This window comes from Mustela lutreola, chromosome 1, assembly GCF_030435805.1.
Source record: "Mustela lutreola isolate mMusLut2 chromosome 1, mMusLut2.pri, whole genome shotgun sequence".
Taxonomy (NCBI): Eukaryota; Metazoa; Chordata; class Mammalia; order Carnivora; family Mustelidae; genus Mustela; species Mustela lutreola.
In genome coordinates, this window is record NC_081290.1 from 185673148 (window position 1) to 185696914 (window position 23767).

General features: G+C 44.1%; 1 protein-coding gene across 5 annotated transcripts in view; it reads right to left on the reverse strand.

Moving 5' to 3' along the window:
* Positions 1-23767, reverse strand: part of USP28 (ubiquitin specific peptidase 28) — a 57034-nt gene that overhangs the window by 24947 nt on the left and 8320 nt on the right. For 3 of the 5 annotated variants that reach the window (XM_059181125.1, XM_059181103.1, XM_059181122.1), the window contains exons 2-9: positions 17087-17164; positions 15940-16072; positions 10323-10428; positions 9232-9391; positions 3246-3332; positions 2377-2514; positions 1467-1540; positions 491-570 (exon numbers count right to left, since the gene is read on the reverse strand). In XM_059181125.1, coding sequence (XP_059037108.1) covers positions 491-570; positions 1467-1540; positions 2377-2514; positions 3246-3332; positions 9232-9391; positions 10323-10428; positions 15940-16072; positions 17087-17164 — 856 coding nt within the window. The remainder of the gene's footprint in view (positions 1-490; positions 571-1466; positions 1541-2376; positions 2515-3245; positions 3333-9231; positions 9392-10322; positions 10429-15939; positions 16073-17086; positions 17165-23767) is intronic. The other 2 variants (XM_059181133.1, XM_059181111.1) reach the window with 1 other exon arrangement.

The following is a 23767-nucleotide window of genomic DNA, read 5'->3' on the forward strand; positions in this document are numbered from 1 at the left end:
AAAGGAGTTAGGGAATGCCTGGCCGTGAACTAAAGGTGGCTGAGTTCATGGGGATTTTTAGACTGCTCTATCTAGATGATAAAAAATTCTCCATAATGAAGAAAAATTAAAATTACACAACCAACACAGAGCTTAGTTAAGCCTCTAGAGCAGAGAAATATTTTTGGCAGTTTAACTCAACAAAATCTTTTGAGATTAGATATTACATTGGAAATAACACAGAGAAAATTGACATTAATACTAGACGTTAATGGTACATTTGGGCTGTGTGAGTATTATATAATTTCATCTGACAACTCTGAGGGAAACACTGTGCCCATTTTACGGACGAGGAGACTGAGGATCCAGGCACTCTCACAGTTTGTCAGGGTTACACACGTATTTAAGAGGTGGAATCAATATTCAGGCCTAGAAATGCCTGACTTGAAAGCCTTTTTTGACTAATACAGATACGGTCACGAGTCTAGAACTAACAGAGCGAAGAATTTACCTTCACGAACCCCTTCAGTGAGGAAAGTACCGTAGAAAAGCTGCACCATTGGATTTTCAGATTTGTTCCTGGGATTGCTGCTTTTAAAAAAAAAGAAACAGTTTTCTATCATTTGGATCAGATAAGCACCACACTAAGGCTAACCATCATTCAAAAGCAAAAACAGGACATTTTCATCGACCTTCAAAGAGCTGGGCAGGGTCCAAAATTAGTCACGGGTTGGTTCAGTTTAAATACTACTTGAGCAAATATACGGGCATGATCCCTGGCTGTGAGGAGCTGAGGGAGAGTCCTACATGCTGGAAAATACATGTATCTGTATAAAATCAATATATACATGTCTAGCCAATGACAGATGTTTATAGATTCTAGAATAGGACAGAAGCAAGAATCAACCCTCTTGTGCAGTTTTGCAAATAAACACATAAGTTTCCCTGTGGCACAACAGAAATGGACAAGCCCATCTTAAATGAAGTGTTTCTATGTTACTATGTGAGATGCTCCATGCAAAGCTATCCTATGATACACACATTTCTTTTACTCACAGTAAAAACAATTTAGAAAATTCCTTAGCATCTGTATTCGAAAGGGGATACTTGTATTCTCTGCCCTGAATTTCACTTCCAAAATTCATTTCAGTGACTGCAATGACTGAATTTGATTTCCCACGTTCACATCTAGGATTGATTTGACCTTTTAATACGTTCTGTAGCACAGGCGATGTCTTAACAAAGTTCAGAGTTATGGCCTAACTTTCAGTCAAAGGTGGCAGACCGAGACTGAGAGGATTACTTACATCTTCAGAGAGGAAATCCAAAAGCAAGGAGGATACAAAATGACAAGTGTCTGAGCAGTTACCCCAGGAAGTTTGGCAAAACCCAGCAATTTCTACTGGAGAAGAGTAATCCCCCCCATCCTAGTTCTCGCTGGACCACTGTGAGTAGGAAGGTAGGACAAACAAATCCTCAACACTCACTTAACATTCACAGCTAGCTGGAATGCGTCCTCTAGCCAATCCAGGAGCTTGTGTGTGAATTCACTCACATCTTGCTACAAGAGAGGCACAAATTGCATAAGAGTTAGACCCAACACTACACTTAGGGAAATGAAAATCTGCCCTTAACCCGCCAATGACTAAGATTATAGGACTATGGGAGGATTTCTTTATTAAGGACAAAGAGCAGAAAGAGACAAGGAACCCTGGAACCCAGCCACTGCAGAGACAGAAGGCAGGGGCTGACCAGCTTGTGGCTAGGAGGGAATTGGAAAGCCACCACTTGAGCCACATCTATTTGTAACAAACCAACAAACAGAATCTTCCAGGTAGGCCTTAAAAATAGGAAAAAAAGAAAAGAAAAGAATAAAAGGTCCACACAATAGACTCTAATCCTCTAAAACAATCTGAGACTTAATGGAGAAAAGAAACTTTTATGAAGTGTTCTGAGAATTTAGAAGAACTTAGGACCTTTAGAGAAACAAAGGGAAAATTTAATTTTATGAAGCAGGTGTTTGTCTGCTGGAGACAGCTTTGTTTTTTTAACAGAAGTAAGGAAAGGATGCTGTCCAGGAGAAAAAAGACTGTTCAGAAAAGCTGCTCAACTTAGGTTTAGACAATATTAAAAATAAGATTTTTATCTGGGCCATCCCCAGGCAGAGGTGCAGACAGAGGGCTTTCCTTTTGTCAGTGACCCTTTGCTAGGATTCCTGGAGGTATTTTCAACCTCCTCTCTACTCCGACAGCCCCTGTGTACTTCTCGTCCTGCGTAGTCATGGTCAGAGCCTCTTACACAGCTGACCTGAAGCCACGTCACAGGAAGAGCCACAAGGCATGACTTCAAACATCACAGAATTGGAAGGAAAACACGAGCATAACGGGTTTTTCGTACCTGCTGTTCCTCAGGCGATCGGAATGCTCCTTTTAAGAGATCCAGGGCTGCTGAGGGGTCTACAAATTTGCGATTTGATCCCATCATCAGAGCAAACAAATACTGAAGCTCTTGCATAAACACGATATTTCTCTTTTCCTGCAGAGACAACAATGTGTGTCCTTATAACCCCTCATTCAGAAAATTAGAACACACGAAAGAGAAAAGTTGTCAGTGATCCCTCCCTAATTTATATTTACCTAGATCTAGATCAGTGAGGACTCAAACCATCTTACAGGTCCTCTGATGAGGTCTGTGTAGGGGACTACCTTCAACTGAAGACTATCTATGTGGAAGCCAGGAAGGGAATATTGTAGGAAAAGCAAAAATGTTTACCTTCTGAAGCTGCTGTCCTCCCCCCTGCAAGGAAAATGCACCCCCAAGGTGAAATTCTGGCAAGAGTTAAGAGTGCTGGCAGGAGGCCACGTCCTTGGGTGAGAGCTGAACACAGAACCTTCTAGAAGGTCCAGGCCTCCAGCATCAAGGCAGCCATTCTGCATCACTCAGCCTGAGCAGCTGAGGAGAAGCAGTGCAGGACGCCACACACACTTTCTGTGATTCAGAATTTCTGAATCTCCCACCCAGAGGCAGAAAAGTGGAAACTATCAGGATGACACCCCACCGAACTGGTTTTCTAATTTTGTTCCTATATAACTTAGCATTTTTGCAAACCCGTTTCACGTGACAAAGAAGGACAAATCCATTTGAAAATGAAAACAAATCCTAGCACAAGCCAAAGGACATCACAGCTATCAGCTCTGCCCAGAATTTAAAAGCCTTTGGGATGAGAGGGACCAAAGGAGAGGGAGGACTTCTCCACACCAACTTACAGTGTGACTTGGACAGTTTTCAAGCACATTCTGTGGCAGACTATAGCTGAGGACGAGTCTTCGAAATTCAGGCAGTTGAAAGAGAGACTGAAAGAAAGAAAGAGATTTGTAGCCTTTCTTCCCAAATAACTGTAGCGGAAAAGTATTTCTTTTACTTGAAAGTATAGGCGACTGTCCCCTGCTATTTCTCCCTCTACCCTGTCTGAGGGAATGATAGCTATGGTACAAACTGAACTGACGGAATATTGATTCTTCTAGGAAAACCCAAAAACGTCATGACTGACGAGAGGGATGGATTAAATAAGGTATGGTACGTGTACATGATATACCATTATGTACTCATTAAAACAGTGGGAAAAAAAGTTTTCATAAAATGAACCTGTACAGGGCGCCTGGGTGGCTCAGTGGGTTAAGCCACTGCCTTCGGCTCAGGTCATGATCTCAGGGTCCTGGGATCGAGTCCCGCATTGGGCTCTCTGCTCAGCAGGGAGCATGCTTCCTCCTCTCTCTCTCTCTCTGCCTGCCTCTCTGCCTACTTGTGATCTCTCTCTGTCAAATAAATAAATAAATAATCTTAAAAAATAAAAAATAAAAAATGAACCTGTACACAGCACTGAAAGGGACTGCCTGAGAGATATAGGATCAACACGGAGACATCTCAAAGCTATACTCTGTGTGGAAGAAAGTTCCAGAAAAACAAAGTATTAAAGTGTTTATAGTAAGTTTAATTATATATAAAACAACATGACATTTGGTCTGGGATACACGCCGGTGCGATTTTACCTGTGGGGAAGGGAGGCTATGACTGGGATGGGCACAGCAGGGACTGGGCAGCCCCGGGAGCTGTACCATTTCTTTCTAAAGCTGGGCAGTGAGTACAGTAACATGGGCTATGCTCCACTCTTGGTCACAAGAACTGCTTAAAAAAAAAAAATTTAACAGCAGGAACCTTTGGCTTACTTGTAAATCATATACAAACCTACCATGAATATCTTTGGAAGGTTAATGTTTTTAAAAATCCCTTATATATGAATATAGTTCCTTATCCCGATACATTGCTCAGAGGAAACCCCTCAGGAAAGACCCCGGTGGAAAACCCTAGAGGCAACCTCCTAGGTAGACAACAGGCCTCCAGTTTCGCTCCCACTCTCCCAACCCAACTGGGATGCCACCAATGCAGTGAGCACACAACCGGGCAGGGCCTTTAAAGTCGGGTCCCACTGTTCCACCAACAGAACGTTCTCTCTGTAGCCAGGGTGAGTCTGCTTGCTCTCTATTCAACCCATTCTTTTCTTTTCTTTCTTTTTTTTTTTTTTAAAGATTTTACTTATTTACTTGATAGACAGAGATCACATGTAGGCAGAGAGACAGGCAGAGAAAGAGGAGGAAGCAGGCTCCCTGCTGAGCAGAGAGCCTGATGCAGGGCTCGATCCAAGGACCCTGAGATCGTGACCTGAACTGGAGGCAGAGGCTCAACCCCACTGAGCCACCCAGGCGCCCCAACCTGTTCTCTTCTCTTTCTACCCGACCTGTCCCTTCCTGTGGTGTCACTCCTGCTCTGCTGACTACGCCCTCACACGTCCCAGAAATTCTCTGCCATGAGAAAACTGGCTCTCCACGTGCAGGTCACTCCACCCTACCCCCTCTCCTTCGCCCAAACCAGGCTTTCCCCAAAGACGCCGCCATTCTTAAAAGCCCTCAACGTGTGAGCTGATGACATTTCCCCACCCAGCACCGCTGCGGCCCTCCAGCGTGTGCTGCTTCTCCCGCATCACTTCACCACATCCTCCTCCTTCAGTCACCAAACTTTAGAACTCCAGCAGAATCTTCGAATCCTTCCTCTTTCGTAACTATTCACATCCAGTGAGGAAGAGGTCGCTTGGACTCTGCCTCTGGGGGTCTCCTCAGAACCCCCTCCTCCCTCCCGTCCCTGTCAAGGGCCCTCCTCGGTCTCCCCTCACTGCTCCCCTGGGCCACTGCTCACTCGCGTCACTGCTCAGCCTCTCTCTGCCTCCAGGGCCTGCCCTGTACCAGTTTACCTGCCACACGGGTTCCTCTGTCTTCCTGACAGGACTGAAATAAAGCTCCTGATTCACGGACACCTGCCCCAGGATAACGGCTCATCTTCTTCTCCCAGGTCCTGTCCACACCCAGCCCAATAGGACATCCTACTAGCTCTGCTCTCTTAGTAAATCAAGAACCCGACCTCTTCGCCACTTCCATGGCTTCTAGCCAGGTCCAGGCCACTGTCACCTGTCCCGTCCCATGGACAACTGCAGCAGCTCCCTGTGGAGTTCACGCCACCTGCCCCTCACCACGCCCATTCTGTTCTCCTCACAGCAGCCACGGCAAGCCTGTTAAGATCTGGCTCAGAGTTTATCATCCCTCTCCTCGGAACCCACAGTGACTCCCCAGCCTCACCTCCAAGGACTCCCCCTCTGCTCCTAGTGTCCTGGACGTCCCGAGGAGCACACCGAGCCCACTCCTACCTTGGGGCCCTTGCTCTGGGGTTTTCCCTCCCTGGAATGTTCTCCCTGGAAACCACCTGGCTCACACCTCTGCCTCACACATATCTGGTTCCTGCTCCAACCTCATCCCTGGGGCCAGAAGGCCTTACCTACCAGTATAGTCTGTACTGCACCCTGCTCCACTCTCTCCCACAGCAATTCTGTGTGCCCTGCCCTGGTCTTTTCCTATCAACCGATCACAAGCTAACACATCACATCAATTTGGCCACTGAAGTAGTTACTTTCACAGTACACTCTCCTGCCTCACAAAAATTGAAGTTCCATGAGGGCAAGGCCCCATCTGGGTTCTATTCATTCCCTTACCTCAGGGGCCTAGAACGGGGCTGGACACACAGTGGGTGTTCCACTAATGTTTGCTGAGGGAACACATGCACTTCCTTCCGCCCAGCCTGGGGACCCCCTGGCTTTGCGAGCGTCCATCTCTAGTACCACAGTCCTCCATCCCGTCTCCACACCCACGCCTGAGGTCACACCCAGGATAGGTTGATTCCTGAGACACAGCCAACTCTCAGGCCACAAATTCAGAAAATCCTGCTCTTGAAGCATGACCTATCTTCCGGCATTTCTGATCCAATCCCCCCTCAGGATATCTGTTCTTTGACTCCACCGAGGACCCAAGCAAATGGACGCCTCCTGTTCCCTGCTAACCACCAGTCCCTCCCTGACTTCATTTCTCCCTCTCTCTAGCTTTGATTCATCTTTAACTGCCCTTCACTAAATCCTCAAACTTTCCTCAAACCCAGCAAAGCCTCCGACCTAAATAAATTTAGTGGAAATAAATTTTCCACTAAAGGGTTTCAGAGTGCTTCTAAGAAAAAGTCCTGATACAAACAGCCCATACTGATGTCACTACGCATTTCAGGTCAACACCCTGAAGGAGACCTTCCAATCTGTAGAAATCCTCCTACTGTATCCTGGCGCCAACCGGCTTCCCACTGTCCGCGGTGACCCTCCCTTTAACATCCAACACCGCCCCACCTCCACGGCCTCAGAAAATGGTTGCTCACACCACAGGGAGGATGATCGGAAATTACCTCATCTGTAATCTGCAGCCATGTCTTCCTTGCCCTCTCCCCTGCTATTCTCCTGTCCCTCCCGCTCTATTCCCACTAAGGACCAGTCCCTCCCTCCAGCTTCCACATCCTGTCTTCTCCGGCTGCTGTCGCAGGAACCTTGCTCAGTGACACCCTCTGCTCTTTTCAACACCCCCACAGGTGTGAAGGCTGAGGAGGGTGTGAAGGCAGCCAGGGTTCTCAACCTCCCTCCCCGGCTCCCTCTGAAAGGACGAACTGATGTCCCTGATGCCACATTCCTTCCAACATCTTATTCTCAATACAAATGCCCGTCATCTTCTTCAAAGAGAAGTAGGACCATCTCACTTCTCTGCTCTGAAACTTCCAATACTTTCCCAGCTCACAGACCAATCCCTAAGTTCTCCTCACAAGCCCCAGCTCCCCCACCTCACCTCCACATCTTTCTGAGCTCCTCGCAGTCTGTTCCCCACCCTCGAGTCCTGCCCTCTTCCTATTTCTCAACACACTGAGCAAGCTCCCGAAACAGGGTCTTTTCACTGGCTCCTTCCTGTCTGCAGTGCCCTTTCTGTGACTACAGCATGCGTTCCCTCACCTCCCTCAGGCCTCTGCCCAAACGCCTTCCTTCTCGGAAAGGCCTCCGTCCCCCTCCAGCTCCTCCTGCCCTCACTCATGTTTTGTTTGGTTTTAAATATTGTATTTATTTGACAGACAGAGGTCCCAAGTAGGCAGAGAGGCAGGCAGAGGGAGAGGGAGAAGCAGGCTCCCTGCTGAGCAGAGAGCCTGATGTGGGACTCGATCCCAGGACCCTGAGATCATGACCTGAGCCGAAGGCAGAGGCTTTAACCCACTGAGCCACTCAGGTGGCCCCTTGCTTGTGTTTAGGGCACTTCACAACATCTGGTATTATTTTACTGTCTGTCCCACTCTTTTCAAAGGAAAACTCTTAGGAGAGGAACAGCTGTGATGTATCACTGCTGTTTCCCAGTGTGAACACATAGCCGGCCATAGAGTGAGCTGAATGAAGCTGGATCCTGTGTGTGGAAAGGGAGGCCTCCATTCTGGCTGAGCAGCTGGGTAGACGTCAAGTACAAAGGAGAAGATGGAGGGGCAGGATCAAGTGCTGCAATGCGGCCATGCCAAGATTAAGGTGCATGGAGCGTACTCCAGAGAGGAAACCCTCTCTCTAGGGGAATTCATCCACTCCCTGGCTCGAGCACAGTCTATAAGCTACCGAGTCCCCGAGCGGCACCTGTAGCCCAGATCTTTTTACCAAACTACAGATTCACGTTGTAGACTGCCTACATGCTTCTTCATGCAGCACTTTCAACTCAGCGTGGGTAACACTGAACGGAGATCCCACTCCTCACGCCCTCCCGCAAACATTCTTCTTCCGGCATCAACTGGCACCGTCATCCGCCTTGTTCCTCAAGCTAGAAACCTTGGAGTCTTTCTCAACTCTCAACCCTATATCCAATTGCTCTGCCAAATCCTGCAGATCTGATCTCCCACCCAGCTCTAAAATGCTTGCACTTCTCTCCTTCAAGGCTTATGCAGCTCCTCTACTCTAGGCCGCCATCATTTCCTGCCTGGATGGCTGTGACCCCCTACCAACAAACGCTTTCCCCTTACGAACTCTGGCTCTGCACCAACATGTGACAGGAAATGCTGATCTATTCAACATCTTTACAACCGTATTCTAAACCACGGGATATTTTGTTTTTCGTATTGCCCAATTTGGACACCAGAGCATCTGAAGTCAAACGCAGGAAAGCAACCAACATACAGTAATGCCATGGAAAAGTAAAACACCCAGTCTTATATGTGTTCCCATTTTTTTAAACTATGTTTCTCACATTTCAGTTGAATAAATTATAAAGTTGTTTGCAGAAAAAAAAGTTATCTCAAAAAATATCATACCTGAGGGGCACCCAGGGCCCAGTCTGTTAAGTGTCTGACTCTGGCTCAAGTCATGATCTCAGGGTCCTGGGATGGAGCCCCACATTGGGCTCCCTGCTCCACAACGAGTCTGCTTCTCCCTCTCTGCTGTTCCCCCCTCTTGTGCTTGCTCTCTTTTATTTTTTTTTTTTTAAGATTTTATTTATTCATTTGACACACAGAGATCACAAGCAGGCAGAGAGGCAGTCAGAGAGGAGGAAGCAGGCTCCCTGCTGAGCAGAGAGCCTGATGCGGGACTCGATCCCAGGACCCTGAGATCATGACCTGAGCCGAAGGCAGAGGCTTAACCCACTGAGCCACCCAGGCACCCGCTTGCTCCCTTTTAAATAAATAAAAAAATAAAATAAATACATTAAAATTATTATAATTTTATTTATATTTATATTTATTAAAATAAATTAATTAAAATTATTAATTAAAAAATTTTAAATTACACTAAAAAATAAATAAAATTTTAAAACATCATACCTGAATAACAGCACTAAACCAACATGTATTGCCAACATTCTTCAACCCAACGGGCCACCCGTCAACTCTCCTCCAGCCGTTAGGGTTGGGATGTTCTCCCCAGACTTCACAGCGTTTTCTCTTGGAGCGTTTCGTCTCTGCGGAGGCTGCTTCATGCATCCTGTTTGGTGCCGACACACCACGTATCCAGAAAGGGAAAAGGGAAGGAACAATGTAGTATATACGGAGAATATTGGTAATCTTCCTTGGATAATCCAAAATGCCAGATCAACTATTTACTGGGTCGTTGCTGGCTATATAGTAATTATAAAATTATAATACAAGTGAAAAGTGAGATTTAGACAGAGATCTTAATCCTTCTATCAGAGACTATGACTTCTAAGGTCCATGATGGAAGTGAGCTGATGCTCAAGCCTATTTATGGCTACTGTACTTCAAGTTTTAGATTTCAAAAACAGTGCCCTATCTGAGACCTTGCCATTGAAAAAGGCAAGAGAGATACTCTGCAAACAATAAGAGACTTTTAACGGCCTACCACACAAAACCCAGCCCTAGGTTTCCCTGGAAGAAAGAGCTCAGCGGTGTGAGGGAATAAACGTGTCTGGAAACCGACCACCCACCATCAGAACTGGAGGTTTACGAGCAATACCGGACAATCACCAAATGAGCACCAGTTCAAAAAACATAGTCCTGGTCCCTCCTGGATGGGGTAGTTGAGTGTTAACTTTCATTTTCAAAGAGCTGGCAAGAGGCCCTCGAAGTTTACAAAGTCTCCGGGTTGAGAGAGGGAATACTGTCAGATGCTTGCACGATGACGGGGTTTCTCGCCCCAGCAACTGTACTACCACAGCCTGTAGGCTTTTACTCAAGACCATAGCTGCTGTAAGACCCTTATCATGTTTGACTTTGTCAAAGAGCAAACCAAAGAGTAAGTAAGTTAATGTGAACTTAAATTTTCCCCTAAAAGAAATTTCACTGGGATGCAATTAAAAGACCTTGGCTGGATGGTCCCTCACTGGCATCCACAGCTATTACTGCCTTCGACCTAGACACTCATGCGGGGAGTGAGGAAGACAGATAACTTCACTAACCTGTTCAGATCTCTTCCATCAGCTTGAATTTTGGGGGATTCCAGTAGACTCAAAGCAATGGCAGCTTGAAGATCGTCTTTGTTATCATGGGTAAGGTCTATCACTTCTGTAAGATAACAGAAATTCTGTTAGTCTACATGCAGGAAACACTGCCCTCCTGGCTGTATGGTGGGGAAAAGAAGGCAAAAGCATTCACAAAGCTCGATATGCTCCCTAGCTTTCACTACAATGGCTCATCTGTGGAACAACTTGACTGCCCTGTGCCAGAGCCACAGGAGTAGCTCACAGCTACTTCAGATCAGCTTGAGATGAGCCAACGGGCCATGAGAATACTGACTTCTGAAGTCTTACTCCACAGAGTAAAATCCACATCCTGTCTCTGTAGGACAAGTCATCTCTTTACCTGTCATCATAAAACATCATAAACATAAACATCATAAATCATCATAAAACATCAGCTAAATATCAAACATTCAAGGTGCAGGTATTTTCAATCTCATACAAACTATCCTGGAGAATAGAGGACATACTCCCCACTTCATTTTATGAAACCAGCCTAACACCTAGCTATAGCCCAAACCCATCCAAGAATAGTAAGAAAGGTAAAACAACAAACTCACGTACAAGTGCAGACATGAAAAACAAAAAACAAGGTTTTTGCAGATAAAATCCAATAATGTACCCCCAAAAGCAAATATTAAGAACAAGTGGAGGTAACTGCAGAATGAAATCTGAGTTAACAGGAGAAAACAGAGCACTAGAATATGCTTAAAGGAATCATCATCTCAGTAAGTACAGAAAAAGTACTTAATAACAACAGTCAACCTGTATTCAGGAATAAAAACCCCAAGCCAGCTGAGAAGTAAAGACAGTATTTGTAGGCTAAGAAACAGAAGCCATGAAAAGCCTACAGCAAACTTTATACTTAATTGTGAAATGTAAAACACATTTATTTTAAAATCAAAACTAAGACAAAAATGTTTACTATCAGGGCTTTTATTCAACCTGGTTCTGGATGTTCTGGCCAATTCAATAAGAAAATAAAAGAAACTTGGGACACCTGGGTGGCTCAGTCAGTTAAGAGTCTGACTCTAGGTTATGGTTCAGTTCACGATTTCAGGGTCATGGGATTGAGCCCTGCGTCAGGCTCCACGCTCACAGCAGGAGAGTCCTGAGAATCTCTCTCTCCCTTTCCCTCTGCCCCTCCCCTCGCTCTCTCTCACATAAATACATAAGTAAAATTAAAAAAAAAAATATATATATATATATAAAGATTGGAAAATAAGAAACACAGTCATCACAATTCACAGATAATAATCACCTATGAGAGAAACCCAAAATAATCTACAGAAAATAGTTATCGAATGATAAGAGGTAATTAGATAAAAGATCAATGCACTAAAGTTAAGTGAATTTTGACAGATGAGCAATGAAGGACATTTAATTTATAAAGGAAAAAAAACCCCACAAAGAACACAAAACTGCAGTAATCAAGAGTGTATGCTACTGGCATTGGAACAGGCACACAGATCAATGGGAAAAAAGAACTGAGAGACCAGAAATAAACCCTCCCATTTATGGTCAATTGATTTTTTTTTTTTTTAATCGCCCAACATGAAGCCCAGTGTGGAGCTTGAACTCATGACCCTGAGATCAAGACCTGAGCTGAGATCAAGAGTCAGACGCTTAACCGACTGAGCCACACAGGAGCCCCAACGGTCAACTAAATTTTTGAAACAGGTACCAAGACAATTCAACAGGGAAAAAAAATACCTTCTCAATATGTCGTACTGGGAAAACAGGATACCCACATGCATAGAGTGATCTTTAACTCCTACCTCACACCCTTTACAAAAATGAACTCAAAGAGGACCAGACCCTCAAGAGCAACTCTTAGAAGAGTTAGAAGAAAACACAGGCACACATTTTCATGACCTTGGATTAGGCAACTGTGTCTTAGAAATGATGATGACACCCAAAGCACAAGCAAGGGAAGGGAAAACAGATAATTAGCATCAAAATGGAAAACCACAGGCTTCAAAGGACACTGTCAAGAAAGTGAAAAGACAACTCACAGAATGGGAGAACATTTTCACAAATTGTGTATCTGCTAGGACACCTATGTATGGAATATATTTTTAAAAAACTCCTGCAATAGAATAATAAAAAACCAAATAACCCAATATTAAAAACAGTCAAAGAATGTGAACAGACGTTTCTCCAAAGAAGATACAGAGATGCCAATAAATACATGTAAAGACACTCAACATCATCAGCCATTAAGGAAATACGTAAATCAGAACCACACTGAACTATCACCTCAAACCCACCAGGATGGCTATTAGAAAAACCTACAAAGAATAACAAGTGTTGGGGAAGATGTGGTGAGACTTCGGAAGGCTTGTGCACCACTGGCGGGATTGTAAAATGGTGCAGCGACTGCTATGGGAAACAGTACAAGGGTTCATCAAAGAAATAAAAATAGAGCGACCACCTGAGCCAGGGATCTCACTTCTGGGTATGCATCTGAAAGGCCTGAAAGCAGGGTCTCGAGGTGATCTCTGCACCTCCTCTGCACCTCCGTGTCCACAGAAGCACTGTTTATGACAGCCAGGCAGTAAAAGCTGCCCAAATCCCCACCAATGAATAAATGGGCAACGACGTGTACTATCTCCATACAACAGTGTAGTACTCAGCCTTGAATGCGAAGGATACCCTGGCACAGGCTATGGTATGAACCTCGAGGACATTATGCTGTGTGAAGGACGCTAGTCACACAAGGACAAATACTGTGGGATTCCGCTCAGAGCAGTCAAACTCATAGAAAAGCAGGACGGTGGCTGCCAGGGGCTGAAGGGAGGGTGAATGGAGAATTACTATTGAGTGGACACAGGTTTCAGGTTTGCATGATAAAAAAATTCTGGAGATCTGTTTCACGACAATACAAACATACTTAATACTACTGAACTGTTATGTTTAAAAATGGTTAAGATGGTAAACTTTGCATTATGTGTTAACAACTAAAAAAAAGGAATCCCAACTAATAAATTATGAAATCACCAATAAAATAAAAGCATTGCAGCAACAATCACCAGTGGCTGCAGAAAACACTAGGTGGGGGATTTTATAATAAACAGATCAAGCTGATAATATTCTGAACACACAGAGGGCAATGGGACATCACCTGCTTCTTCGCTATGACAAAACAGAAGATACACTACACACACGACACTACCTGTGACACCGTCATGTCAACTAAGCATCTAAGTCTCTAGGAAATTTGCTGATTGAAATCAAAACACATTCCAGAACACATGAAATCTGAGAGAACAAAGAGCCTGATTTCTCTGGACCGTAAAGTACAAGAAAGAAAGAGGGGGAAATTATAGAGAGTGTCTTAAAAGACACTCAAGCATATTTAATGTTTTAACGTCACCTGGATCATTATTTTCACAAACCAAATGGAGACATATCATTAATGAGATGAACAGAGAGATTTCTACACTGGTCTTTGGGATTAAGGAATTATTAATTTTTAAAATGTGACAATGTGGCAGCTATGAAAACCATCCTCTTTTAGAAATATTAAAACAAGAAATTTGAACACAGGATTGTTACATGACCCAGTAACCCATATATATATGGGTATATATTCTAAATATATATATGTATCTGGGTATATATAATATGCATGCCAGTCACAAATATATATAGGTATATATCCTAAAGAATTAAGAACAGATACTCAGTGAAACAGAATGGGAAACTTGAAAATCCAATATAACACAGAGCTGTTACTACAGATCAATGGGTAAGTAAAGTCTTTTTAATAAAAGTATCCTTTAGTATTAGGATAACTGCAGAGCTGTATGGGGCCAGAGAGTGGTGAGGAATCAGACTGTACCCTGTGAAGCCTGTTTGGGATTTTCTATCTCCCTCCCCCACTACCCCTCCCTAGCTCACATGTGTGTGTGCGTGCACACGCTCTCTCAAATAAATAAATCTTTAAAAAAAGAAAAAGAGGGGTGCCTGGGTGGCTCAGTCGTTAAGCATCTGCCTTCAGCCCAGGTCGTGATCCCAGAGTCCTGGGGTCAACCCCTAAATCGGGTTCCCTACTCGGCGGGGAGCCTGCTTTCCCTCTCTCACTCCCTGCTTGTGTTCCTGCTCTCATTGTCTCTCTGTCAAATAAATAAACAAAATCTTAAAAAAAATAAACAGAAAAATAAAAAAAGAAAAACGTCGGATGAAAAGAGTTATTATTTGCACTGAAAGATACATACGAGGATATTCATAACAGCATTGATCAGAATAGCTCAAAACTGCAAAAGTCCAAATATCCATTAACTCCATCTGCCCTAGTTGATGGCTCCCTCTTCCAGGAAGCCTCCTTGGTTTCCAAAGCCCCGTTCTCCCAGCTCTCCTGGGCTTCCTCCAACCTCCCTGGACACTGTCCACCTACCCTGGCCTCTGAGCACTGGGAATGTCCACTGTTCAATCACTGACGCGTTCTCTTCCGTGCACCCCAACCCCTTGAAAAGCTCCCATGGTCCCCTAACTTCGCATCCCATTCTCAAGTTTATGATTCTAAGTTTTTTCTCTCTGCAGCCAGATCCCTCCCCTGAGCCACACGCTTGGATCCTCACTGCCTTTCCAACACTCCACCTGACGTCTAGCAGGTGCCCCAAACTCAGCACTCTCGTCATCTGCCACCCAGATCTGCTCTAGTAGCAGTCATTCCAGGGTGCTTAGTGCGACGCCAGCATTTCTGCTGCTTAGGGAAAAAACCCAGGAGCTAACTTTAAGTCCTCTCTCTTCCACACCCCTTATCTCTGCTGTAAGCAAATCCCACTCGGCAGGTGCTCCTCAGGCTCCCACCACTACCTGCTGACCCACGCCCCCAGAACCTGCAAAGCCGCCTCATGGTCCGGGGCTCCCTGCTCTGACCCAGGCTCACCACCTCCCCTTGCAATTCTGTTCTCAACAGAATGACCTTTAGGAAATGGAAACCAGTGAACATCATTCCTGCTCCAAGCTCTCCTCGGGCTAGCCTCTAGCAAGAGGAAAAGCCAACCATGTAAGGAAACTGCAGGACCTCCTGGTCCATCTGTGCCTCACCTCTCAGCCACTAAGGACAGCCTCCTGGCTGTCCTTGAGCAGTACACCCCCATTTTAAGACCTCACTGACTCCCTCACCTCCCTTCCACCTTCTCAGAAGGCTCCACCTAGTAAAAATCCAATCCCTGGCACTCCTTTTTTTCATTTCTTTCATTCCATCCTTTACTTTTCTCTGTGGTACTTATCATCCTAATATGCAATACAATTTACTCATCAACTTGTTGATTTCACGCACGAGAAAGTAAGCTACACGAAGGCAGGGATACTATTTCTTCTGTTTATTTCCAGTGCTTAAAAGAGCACTTGGCACATAGTAGGTGTTCATTAAATAAATGCAGAATGAACGAATAAGTTAATCTATGTAATTGCTTAGAAATAGACATGGCACACTGTAATGGTAATTAACTATTATTAGCACTATTCCAAAAGGGTTGATGGGATTGATAGGAAACTCACGTATTTTTCGCTAGTTCACGGCAGGACCAAGACACCATGTACCTACTTGCTAATGCTTCTTTGCTGGCCGTGTTCCCCTCGCCTTCAGATGGTTCTGTAGCAACAGTGTCCGGACTGGGCTCTTTAACTCTTTCCTCAGTGAGAAGGCTGACAGCTTGGGTGATGTCACCATTACTGGCCTGAAGAAAGAGGAAAAAAAACAGAGATTTCAAAAGTAAAGCATCTCAGCATTTAAAATAAACAAGAAGTCAGTTTTTTGGTTTAATTCCTTACTACACCCCGTAACATTCTGAGGAAGTCAGGGCCTCATTCTAGGGTAGAAAGTAGAAGAAAGACAGTACGGGGGAGGACAGTGAGTGTACCATGCTCGAAACATCCAAATTCCTGGTATGGGAGGGGGAGCCACCTTGTTCTGACTTCCTATCACACGCAAACAAGAATGAAACCCTGCTGGAGATCTGTTCCCACTGCTCCAGATGCTACCACTCCCGATTTCACAGATTAGCTGAGGCCTGGTGTGTCAAAAGGGGGCTGGCAATGAAGACAGAGATTCTAAATGAAGTCAGTCTCTACAATAAACATGCCAAGCAGTTACCATATTCTATAGCAGTGACCGTATTTCTCTTTGTTTTTAACTTTTTATTAGGGCAACTTTCTAACACACACAAAGGCAGAGACACGGGGAACGTATAGCTGAAGCCCAGGCACCCATCACTCACCTTCAACAATTATCAAGTGATGCTCTATCTGACCTACTCTGCCTAACTTGCCCAGACTCTCTGAAGCAAATCTTAAGTATCTTATCTGTACATCAGAACGTACCTTTCAAAAATATAATCCACAATGTTACTACCACACCTTAATGGTAACAAGTGTTTTACTCTCAAATCATTAGCTCCAACTTGCCTAACTCAAAAGACTTTAATGTGTGTTTGTGTTTGAGTCAGGATCCATGTAAAGGCTATACAATGCAACTGACTGATGCGTTTCTTCCATTCTTTTGCCCTGGAGGGTTCCCCCAGTCCCCAGCTTCTCCACCTTACTGGATCATTGATGATACTGGGCCATCTGACCCAGAGAGCTCCTGTCCCTATATGCACTTTCGTTTGGCATAATAATAGCTTGACCTGATCTAACTATGATATGGACAACTGTTTTAAAGCCTGTTGACGAACGGTGGCCTTGAAACTAACCTTCAGAGCTTCATGAAGAAAGGAAGGGTCCTGAATGCCTGTGATTTCTCGTAGTTGGTTTAACAGCATTTGGCAGCTCTATATTTGAGAAACAAACAACAAACAAACCACAGACAGGTCAGTCACAAAGCAAAGCTGGATATGTTTAAAGAATTTAAGTACAAGCAACCTGGATAATCAGGTGTGAGATTGTATATTTACCTTCAAGAACCGAAAAGCTCCAAAGGAGGTACTGTTAGACACATTCTAAAATGCCAAATCTTGGGGTACTGGGTCACGATCTTGGGGTTGTGGGATCAAGCCCCATGTCAGGCCCCATACTTGGCACAGAGTCTGTTTAGGATTCTCTCTCCCTCTTCCTCCCAACCCCCCCAACTGCAGTGGTGTGCTCTTCCAAATAAACAAATAAATAAAATCTTTAAAAATAAAAAATAAAATAAAATAAAATAAAAATGTGAAATCCATTACTCTTTTAAAAGCTTAATCATGAAAAATGCTTTTGGCGCTTGTGGAAAAATTATGAGTAAAAACTACTAAGTAAATAAAACATTTAAATGTAATATCTAGCTCTCGTAGTAGCTGAAAGCGCCTGAGGTTTCTCTTTCCGTGAGTACTCCAGAACTAGGTCATACAAAGAGTCCAGGGAATTTGCATGGATGTCAAGATGTGCTATTTTCAGCTTCACTGCACATGCCATTTTTGTGTGTCATTTTTCACTGACAATAAATTTCCAGTCACGTAATTAACAAGTGATACCACCAACATCATATTGAAAACTACGGGTTTGATGACTTAAAAAGAAGTACAGACGGAACTATGATTTTCTGAATTATACATAAAATCCCAGGGGGAATAAAATATGGAGTGCTTTCCCTTCATTTAATCCGAATCATGGAAAAACCTATCTCGTTTTAACGTTCAGCTACCACAAGATCAGTTTATAATCCCTTTGCAGCTTATAAGGCTTCACTGGAACATTTTACCCTGTTTTGCACAAAGACAAAAGTTAACATTTAACACCTAATTTTTACAAGCAAGCTCAAGAAAAGAACTGGTTGGCCCAATTCTTCAGATGATTATTGAAGATGAAATAAATCAGGGATGCCTGGGTGGCTCGGTCAGTTAAGCATCTGCCTTCAGCTCAGATCATGATCTTGGGGTCCTGGGATGGAGCCCCACATTGGGCTCCCTGCTCAGTGGGGACCCTGTTTTTCCCTTTCCCTCTGCTCCTCCCCTTGCTTGTGCGCGCTCTCTCTCATATAAATAAATAAAATCTTTTTTAAAAAAAAGTTCAAATTTAATTCAGCGAGAGGAAATCATTCCTAAGGTTATTCTAGAGTTAAGTCCCAATTCAATACTTGATAACTCCCGTCCACTATCTTTCAGTTAGTAATATGTCTCTAAGAGGCAGTCCATGCTGTCAGCTGTAACAGAAATAGTATCCTATGTTTTTCAACAGCTGAGGGCCCAATGCAACACTTAAATATCACACAACTAGAAATAACCAACTGAAACAGCCCTGCACAGTGCTTAGAAAAGCAGCAACAGCCTTTCTGCTCTAGTCATGGGCCACAGTCACAGGCTAGAAATGGAACCCGACCCCGCTGAGACCAGCAGTCTTGGAGGCTATGAGTCTTATCGAAGGCAGTCATTGCCTGAACACAGGGAGAATGCTATCAGACTAAAAGGTGTCCAGATTTAGCCTTGGCAAATGCTGGAAACACAAGCATGGAATTTTAGAAGAACAATGTATCCGAAAGTTTTTTGCAGTGGGCATGTGGGTGGCTCAGTCAGTTAAGCGTCCCACTCTTAACTTCAGCTCAGGTCATGATTTTAGGGTCGTGAGATTGAGCTTCAGGTCCTGTCTGACACTCAGCATGGAGTCCACCTAAGACGCTCCCTTTCCCTCCACCCCTCCCCCTGAGTGTACTCTCTCTCAAAAGAATAAATAAAAATAAAATTAAAAAATAATGATAATAGGGGCACCTGGGTGGCTCAGTGGGGTAAAGCCTCTGCCTTCGGTTCAGGTCATGATCCCCGAGTCCTGGGATCAAGCCCCGCATTGGGCTCTCTGCTCAGCAGGGAGCCTGCTTCCTTTCTCTCTCTCTGCCTGCCTCTCTGCCTACTTGTGATCTCTGTCTAATAAATAAATGAATAAACAACCTTAAAAAAATAATGATAATAAAAATAAAAAGGGTTTTTTCTTCCCCAACTGAATTCTAATTCCATTTCATTTCATTGTGTGAATCTATGTATCTCAATCATATACGATTTTCTAAAAAATCAGAATCAACATGCCCCAAGAAGCGTGGGATGATACAGACCTTCCTCAACTTATGGTAGGGTCACGTGCCAGTAAACCCACTGTAAGTTGAAAGTATCATTAGTGGAAAATGCACTCAATATACCTAACCTGCAAAACATCGTAGCTCACCTAGCGGACCTCAGATGTGCTCAGAACTCCTATGTTAGCCTGCAACGGGAGAAGGGCATCTAACACAAAGCCTATTTTATACTAAAGTTTGGGTAGCTCATGGGATGTATAGATTGCTGTTCTGAATGTGAAAACGGGAACGGCTGTAGGGGTGCAGAAGGGCTGTAAGTGTACTGGTTGCCGACCCAAGATTGTGTGGCTCACTGGCCCTGCCCAGGGTCACCCGAGAAAAGCATGTCACACGTGGTGCCAGGCTGGGGAGAGATCAAAGTTTTAAATGCAGGGAATGGTTTCTACTGAATGCGCATTACTTTCACATCACTGTAAGGTCGAACTATTGTGTCAGGGACCGTCTGTCATTGGGAGGAGGATGGGAGCAGCGTCATTAGCCCTGAACTGGAACCAAGACAGCGGTGGGGTTGACAATCACACCGTCACCTCAAACTACTCTGTGCACCCACTGCCACTTAAGATTCACAGAAAATAATGCCAGTCAAAAAATAGCAGCTGACATACACTGCCTACTGTCAGCCAGGCATTGTGAGAAACATTTGTATAAACTAATTTCACCTTTGTAACAAAGCCGGGCTCGGTGCTAGGCCTATGCGACAGAGCCCAGGCATGGGAGGTCACAGCACTTACACAAGGTTATGGCCAGCGAAGGGCCACCTCCCTCGAGTCTACACTCCACTCTATGTTGGGCTATACCTGAGAAGACAAGGAACACAGGCAGGAGTACCTATTTCACGAGAAACCAGGCAATTACTTTCTTCCTGTGTTTTGATCTTGGTCTCTGCATCTTCCCAAGACCCCTCTGATCACAACCACGACCCTGATCACATCGCGGTGGGTCAGTTCCAAAGCAGCCACCGTCAGGAAAGGACTGTACCTGAGGAAAACGCTATTTCTGACTGAATCTAAGGGCCATTACTCATAAGGAACACACATGTGCCACTAAGGAGAAACACTGCTGCCCACTTAAACTAGGACAGGATGACAAGTCAGTCAGGATGACACGACAGTCTCAGGAGACATGTGAATTGGTCACACCAGCTTCCTGCAGCTCCACAATTTCTTATTTATGTGGAGAACTATGGCAGTTTTCCCCATTTCCAGGTGCCCTGCCTGGCATGTGGCAAGCAGTTCTTTTGCATGTTTTAGGTAACAAAACCTAATAAACCTAGGCTGTCTTCCTTTCTGGGGTCCCAAAACACTTGACTGTAGCTTTGCAGGAAAATTTGAAACTGACCTCATTCCTCCAGTGATGAGTATTTTGCCTCCACTTTAAATCAAACTTCTACCCTCCTGTTCTATTCTATGCCTTTCTTCACCCACTTGCTTTTTTCCCACTTAAATGCTGAATCACAGAGTGATCTTTTATTTTTTTAATTATTTTTTAAAGATTCTATTTATTTGACAGTCAGAAATCACAAGCAGGCAGAGATGCAGGCTGAGAGAGATGAAGGGAAGCAGGCTCCCCGCTGGCAGAGAGCCCGACCCAGGTCTCAATCCCAGGATCCTGAGATCATGACCTGAGCTGAAAGCAGAGGCTTTAACGCACTGAGCCACCCAGGCACCCCACAGTGTGATCTTTTGAAGTGGAAAGGAAACTAACCACGTGGCACCAACAGTAGGTATAACTCAACTGTCATGACAGTAGGAAGAGCTCTGACCAAGCCCATTCACATGCGGACAGTGATTAAGGACATCATCTCTGCTACTTGGAGGCCGCCGATGTAAGGAGCATCTCAGTTTCAGAGATCTCAGAATGCCAAATAAATATGAATCAATGAACTCGGTATTCAAGTGTTAAACAATTCACCAATCATTACATTTGTCTGTGGATTAAAGCTCCACTCCCCTTTCGCCAGGGGAAATAGAGAAGAGTGAAACATTAATACATCTAGAATACACACAGGGGAAGAAAATAAACTCCAAGTTTCTCTTGTTCAAAAGCTACTGGGCACAGATGACAACGATGTAAAATCATTTTGCACAACTCCAAGAATAATATTCTACATGTTAATTCAAATCCAACCAGATCTTGCTATTCAAAGACCATTAACTGATTCTACATTTAACCTGCTCAACCTTTTCTCCTACTGGCTCCCTACCTCACAAATACATCCTCTGTCATGCCTTCAGGTGTTACTTTTACTACTTCCAGAAATGCCTCCTACATTGTGGCAACCTGCACTCAAGGGCTATATTCATCTTACCTCCTTCTTAAAGTCGACCCCAAGAACTCTGGTCCACACTACTCTCTCCCTTTCTAAACTACCATATTGAGGGAAGGAATGAGCTTGTGAATGAAAGGGACTCCCCCATCTTTACCTGGTATTTCTCATCATATGGCTCTCTATTTGTTTCAAATATGAAATTCTTGCCCACGTAAAGCAAGAATCATATAACATACTATCTTATCTAAAGGACAGTGCTGGCAACAGTTGGGACAAACACATAAACACCTTCTTTGTTATGGGAACCTCAGTCGCCCCTGTATCCCTCTAATCCTTCCAACAGCCTTAAGAGGTAGGAATCATCATCACCATCATGCAGATCAGGAAACTAGAACTTATAAAACCCATTTTGTCATCAAATGTCTTGAATTAAAAGAAATCAGGGACACCTGGGTGGCTCAGTCCGTTAAGTGTCAACTCTTGACTTTGGCTCGGGTCATGATCTCGGGGTCGTGAGCTGGAGCCCTGCATCGGGCTCCGCACTCAGCTTGGAGTCGGCCTGGGGTTCTCTCCCTCTCTCCCCTTCCCCCTGCTAGCATGCTCGTGCATTCTCACATGCACTTTCTCTCTCTCCTCCCTCTCAAATAAATAAAATCTCTTTTCAAAAACACAAATCAAAGATAACTATTATAAGCCCGAATATATCTCACAAGGATTAAGCCATGCTAACACACTTCACTCTCGTGAACATTTAGCCAAGCCTATGTTCTGTGGTACCTTCAACCCAAATCCTAAAAAGTGCTCTATGTTAAGTATTAATTTTACTGTAACAGACATATTAAGCTTATTAGAGTCCTAATGTATTACTAACTCAGTTTTTCCGGGCACTTCACAAGAAGCGGATTTAAATATTAACTTCACCATAAACATGAGGCTCTCTATACAGAGTACACACCCAGTGTGAGACAAGACAAACCCTGTGCGCCAGGCATAATGAACTCAAATAACTGGCAAGAGCCAACAAGTTTGCATTTTCTTGGCTAAATTCACATTGTTTTCATAAAGCAAAAAGCACTCTCTTTTCTTGCCCAGAGGCAGTGAAGACAGACAGGTACACACAAATATCTAGAAAGAAGAAACCCAAGCTTTCTGACCTCAGCTACTCGGTGACTTTGGTCCAATCTAGTCCACTTCTTTTAAAGCAAAGACCATCCTTCCTCCCAAAATAAGCAGGGAACAGTACTAGTCACATAACAAAAACATTAAGGTAATCGAGTTTTTATAATAAACACCAACTGGTGAAATCCTACTGCAACTAAAATCAAACTCCCTTTGATCAGATGAGGCAAATCTGTGAGATTACTAATTAAGAGTTTTAGCTTTAAAACACCTATTTTGGCATTGTGGTGCAAAGCTTTCTAGACTGTCCCATTCCTTCAAACAGGGATGCTGTATCATTTTGATGCACACATTTCCTGATCTCAACTGTCTATTCTTCCAAAGACATTTCTAAATTTGAAACTACGTGAATAGCTGATAAACGTTCTTTTACTCCAAAGTACCAACGTTCTTTGTAAGTGCGCCCAATAAAATTCCCTCCAAAATTAAATAAAGATCGCCTTTTCCAATTTTAAGAAGCTTAAATGCCCAAGGAAAGCAAAAGAAGAGCTATAGGAATCAAAGGACATCTACAGCAGCAACTCCAGAAATCCAGTCTGGACATCAGAGTCTCAAATGCATTGAGAGCCTCCCATGGACGGACCCTCCCACCTTCCACAAAACAAGGACCTGGCCATGGAAGTCCCTTGTCCTTTCTTGGTTTTCTTTCCAGGAACAAATCTGTGTTTATTCCAAACTCAGGTTTACCCACACTGTGCCATAAGGACAGGACTCCCTAAAAAATGACAGATAGTAGGTTTTGGTGGGTAAAACTAAACCGCCTGAAATAGGGTTACTGACAACTCGCTGTCATGACGTGAAAAGTAGGTTCATGGAGAAAAGGATTGTTCCAGTTCATCAACTGGCCCAAAGTTTTTAAAAAGCATTGAAAGCTTTTAAGATGTAGTC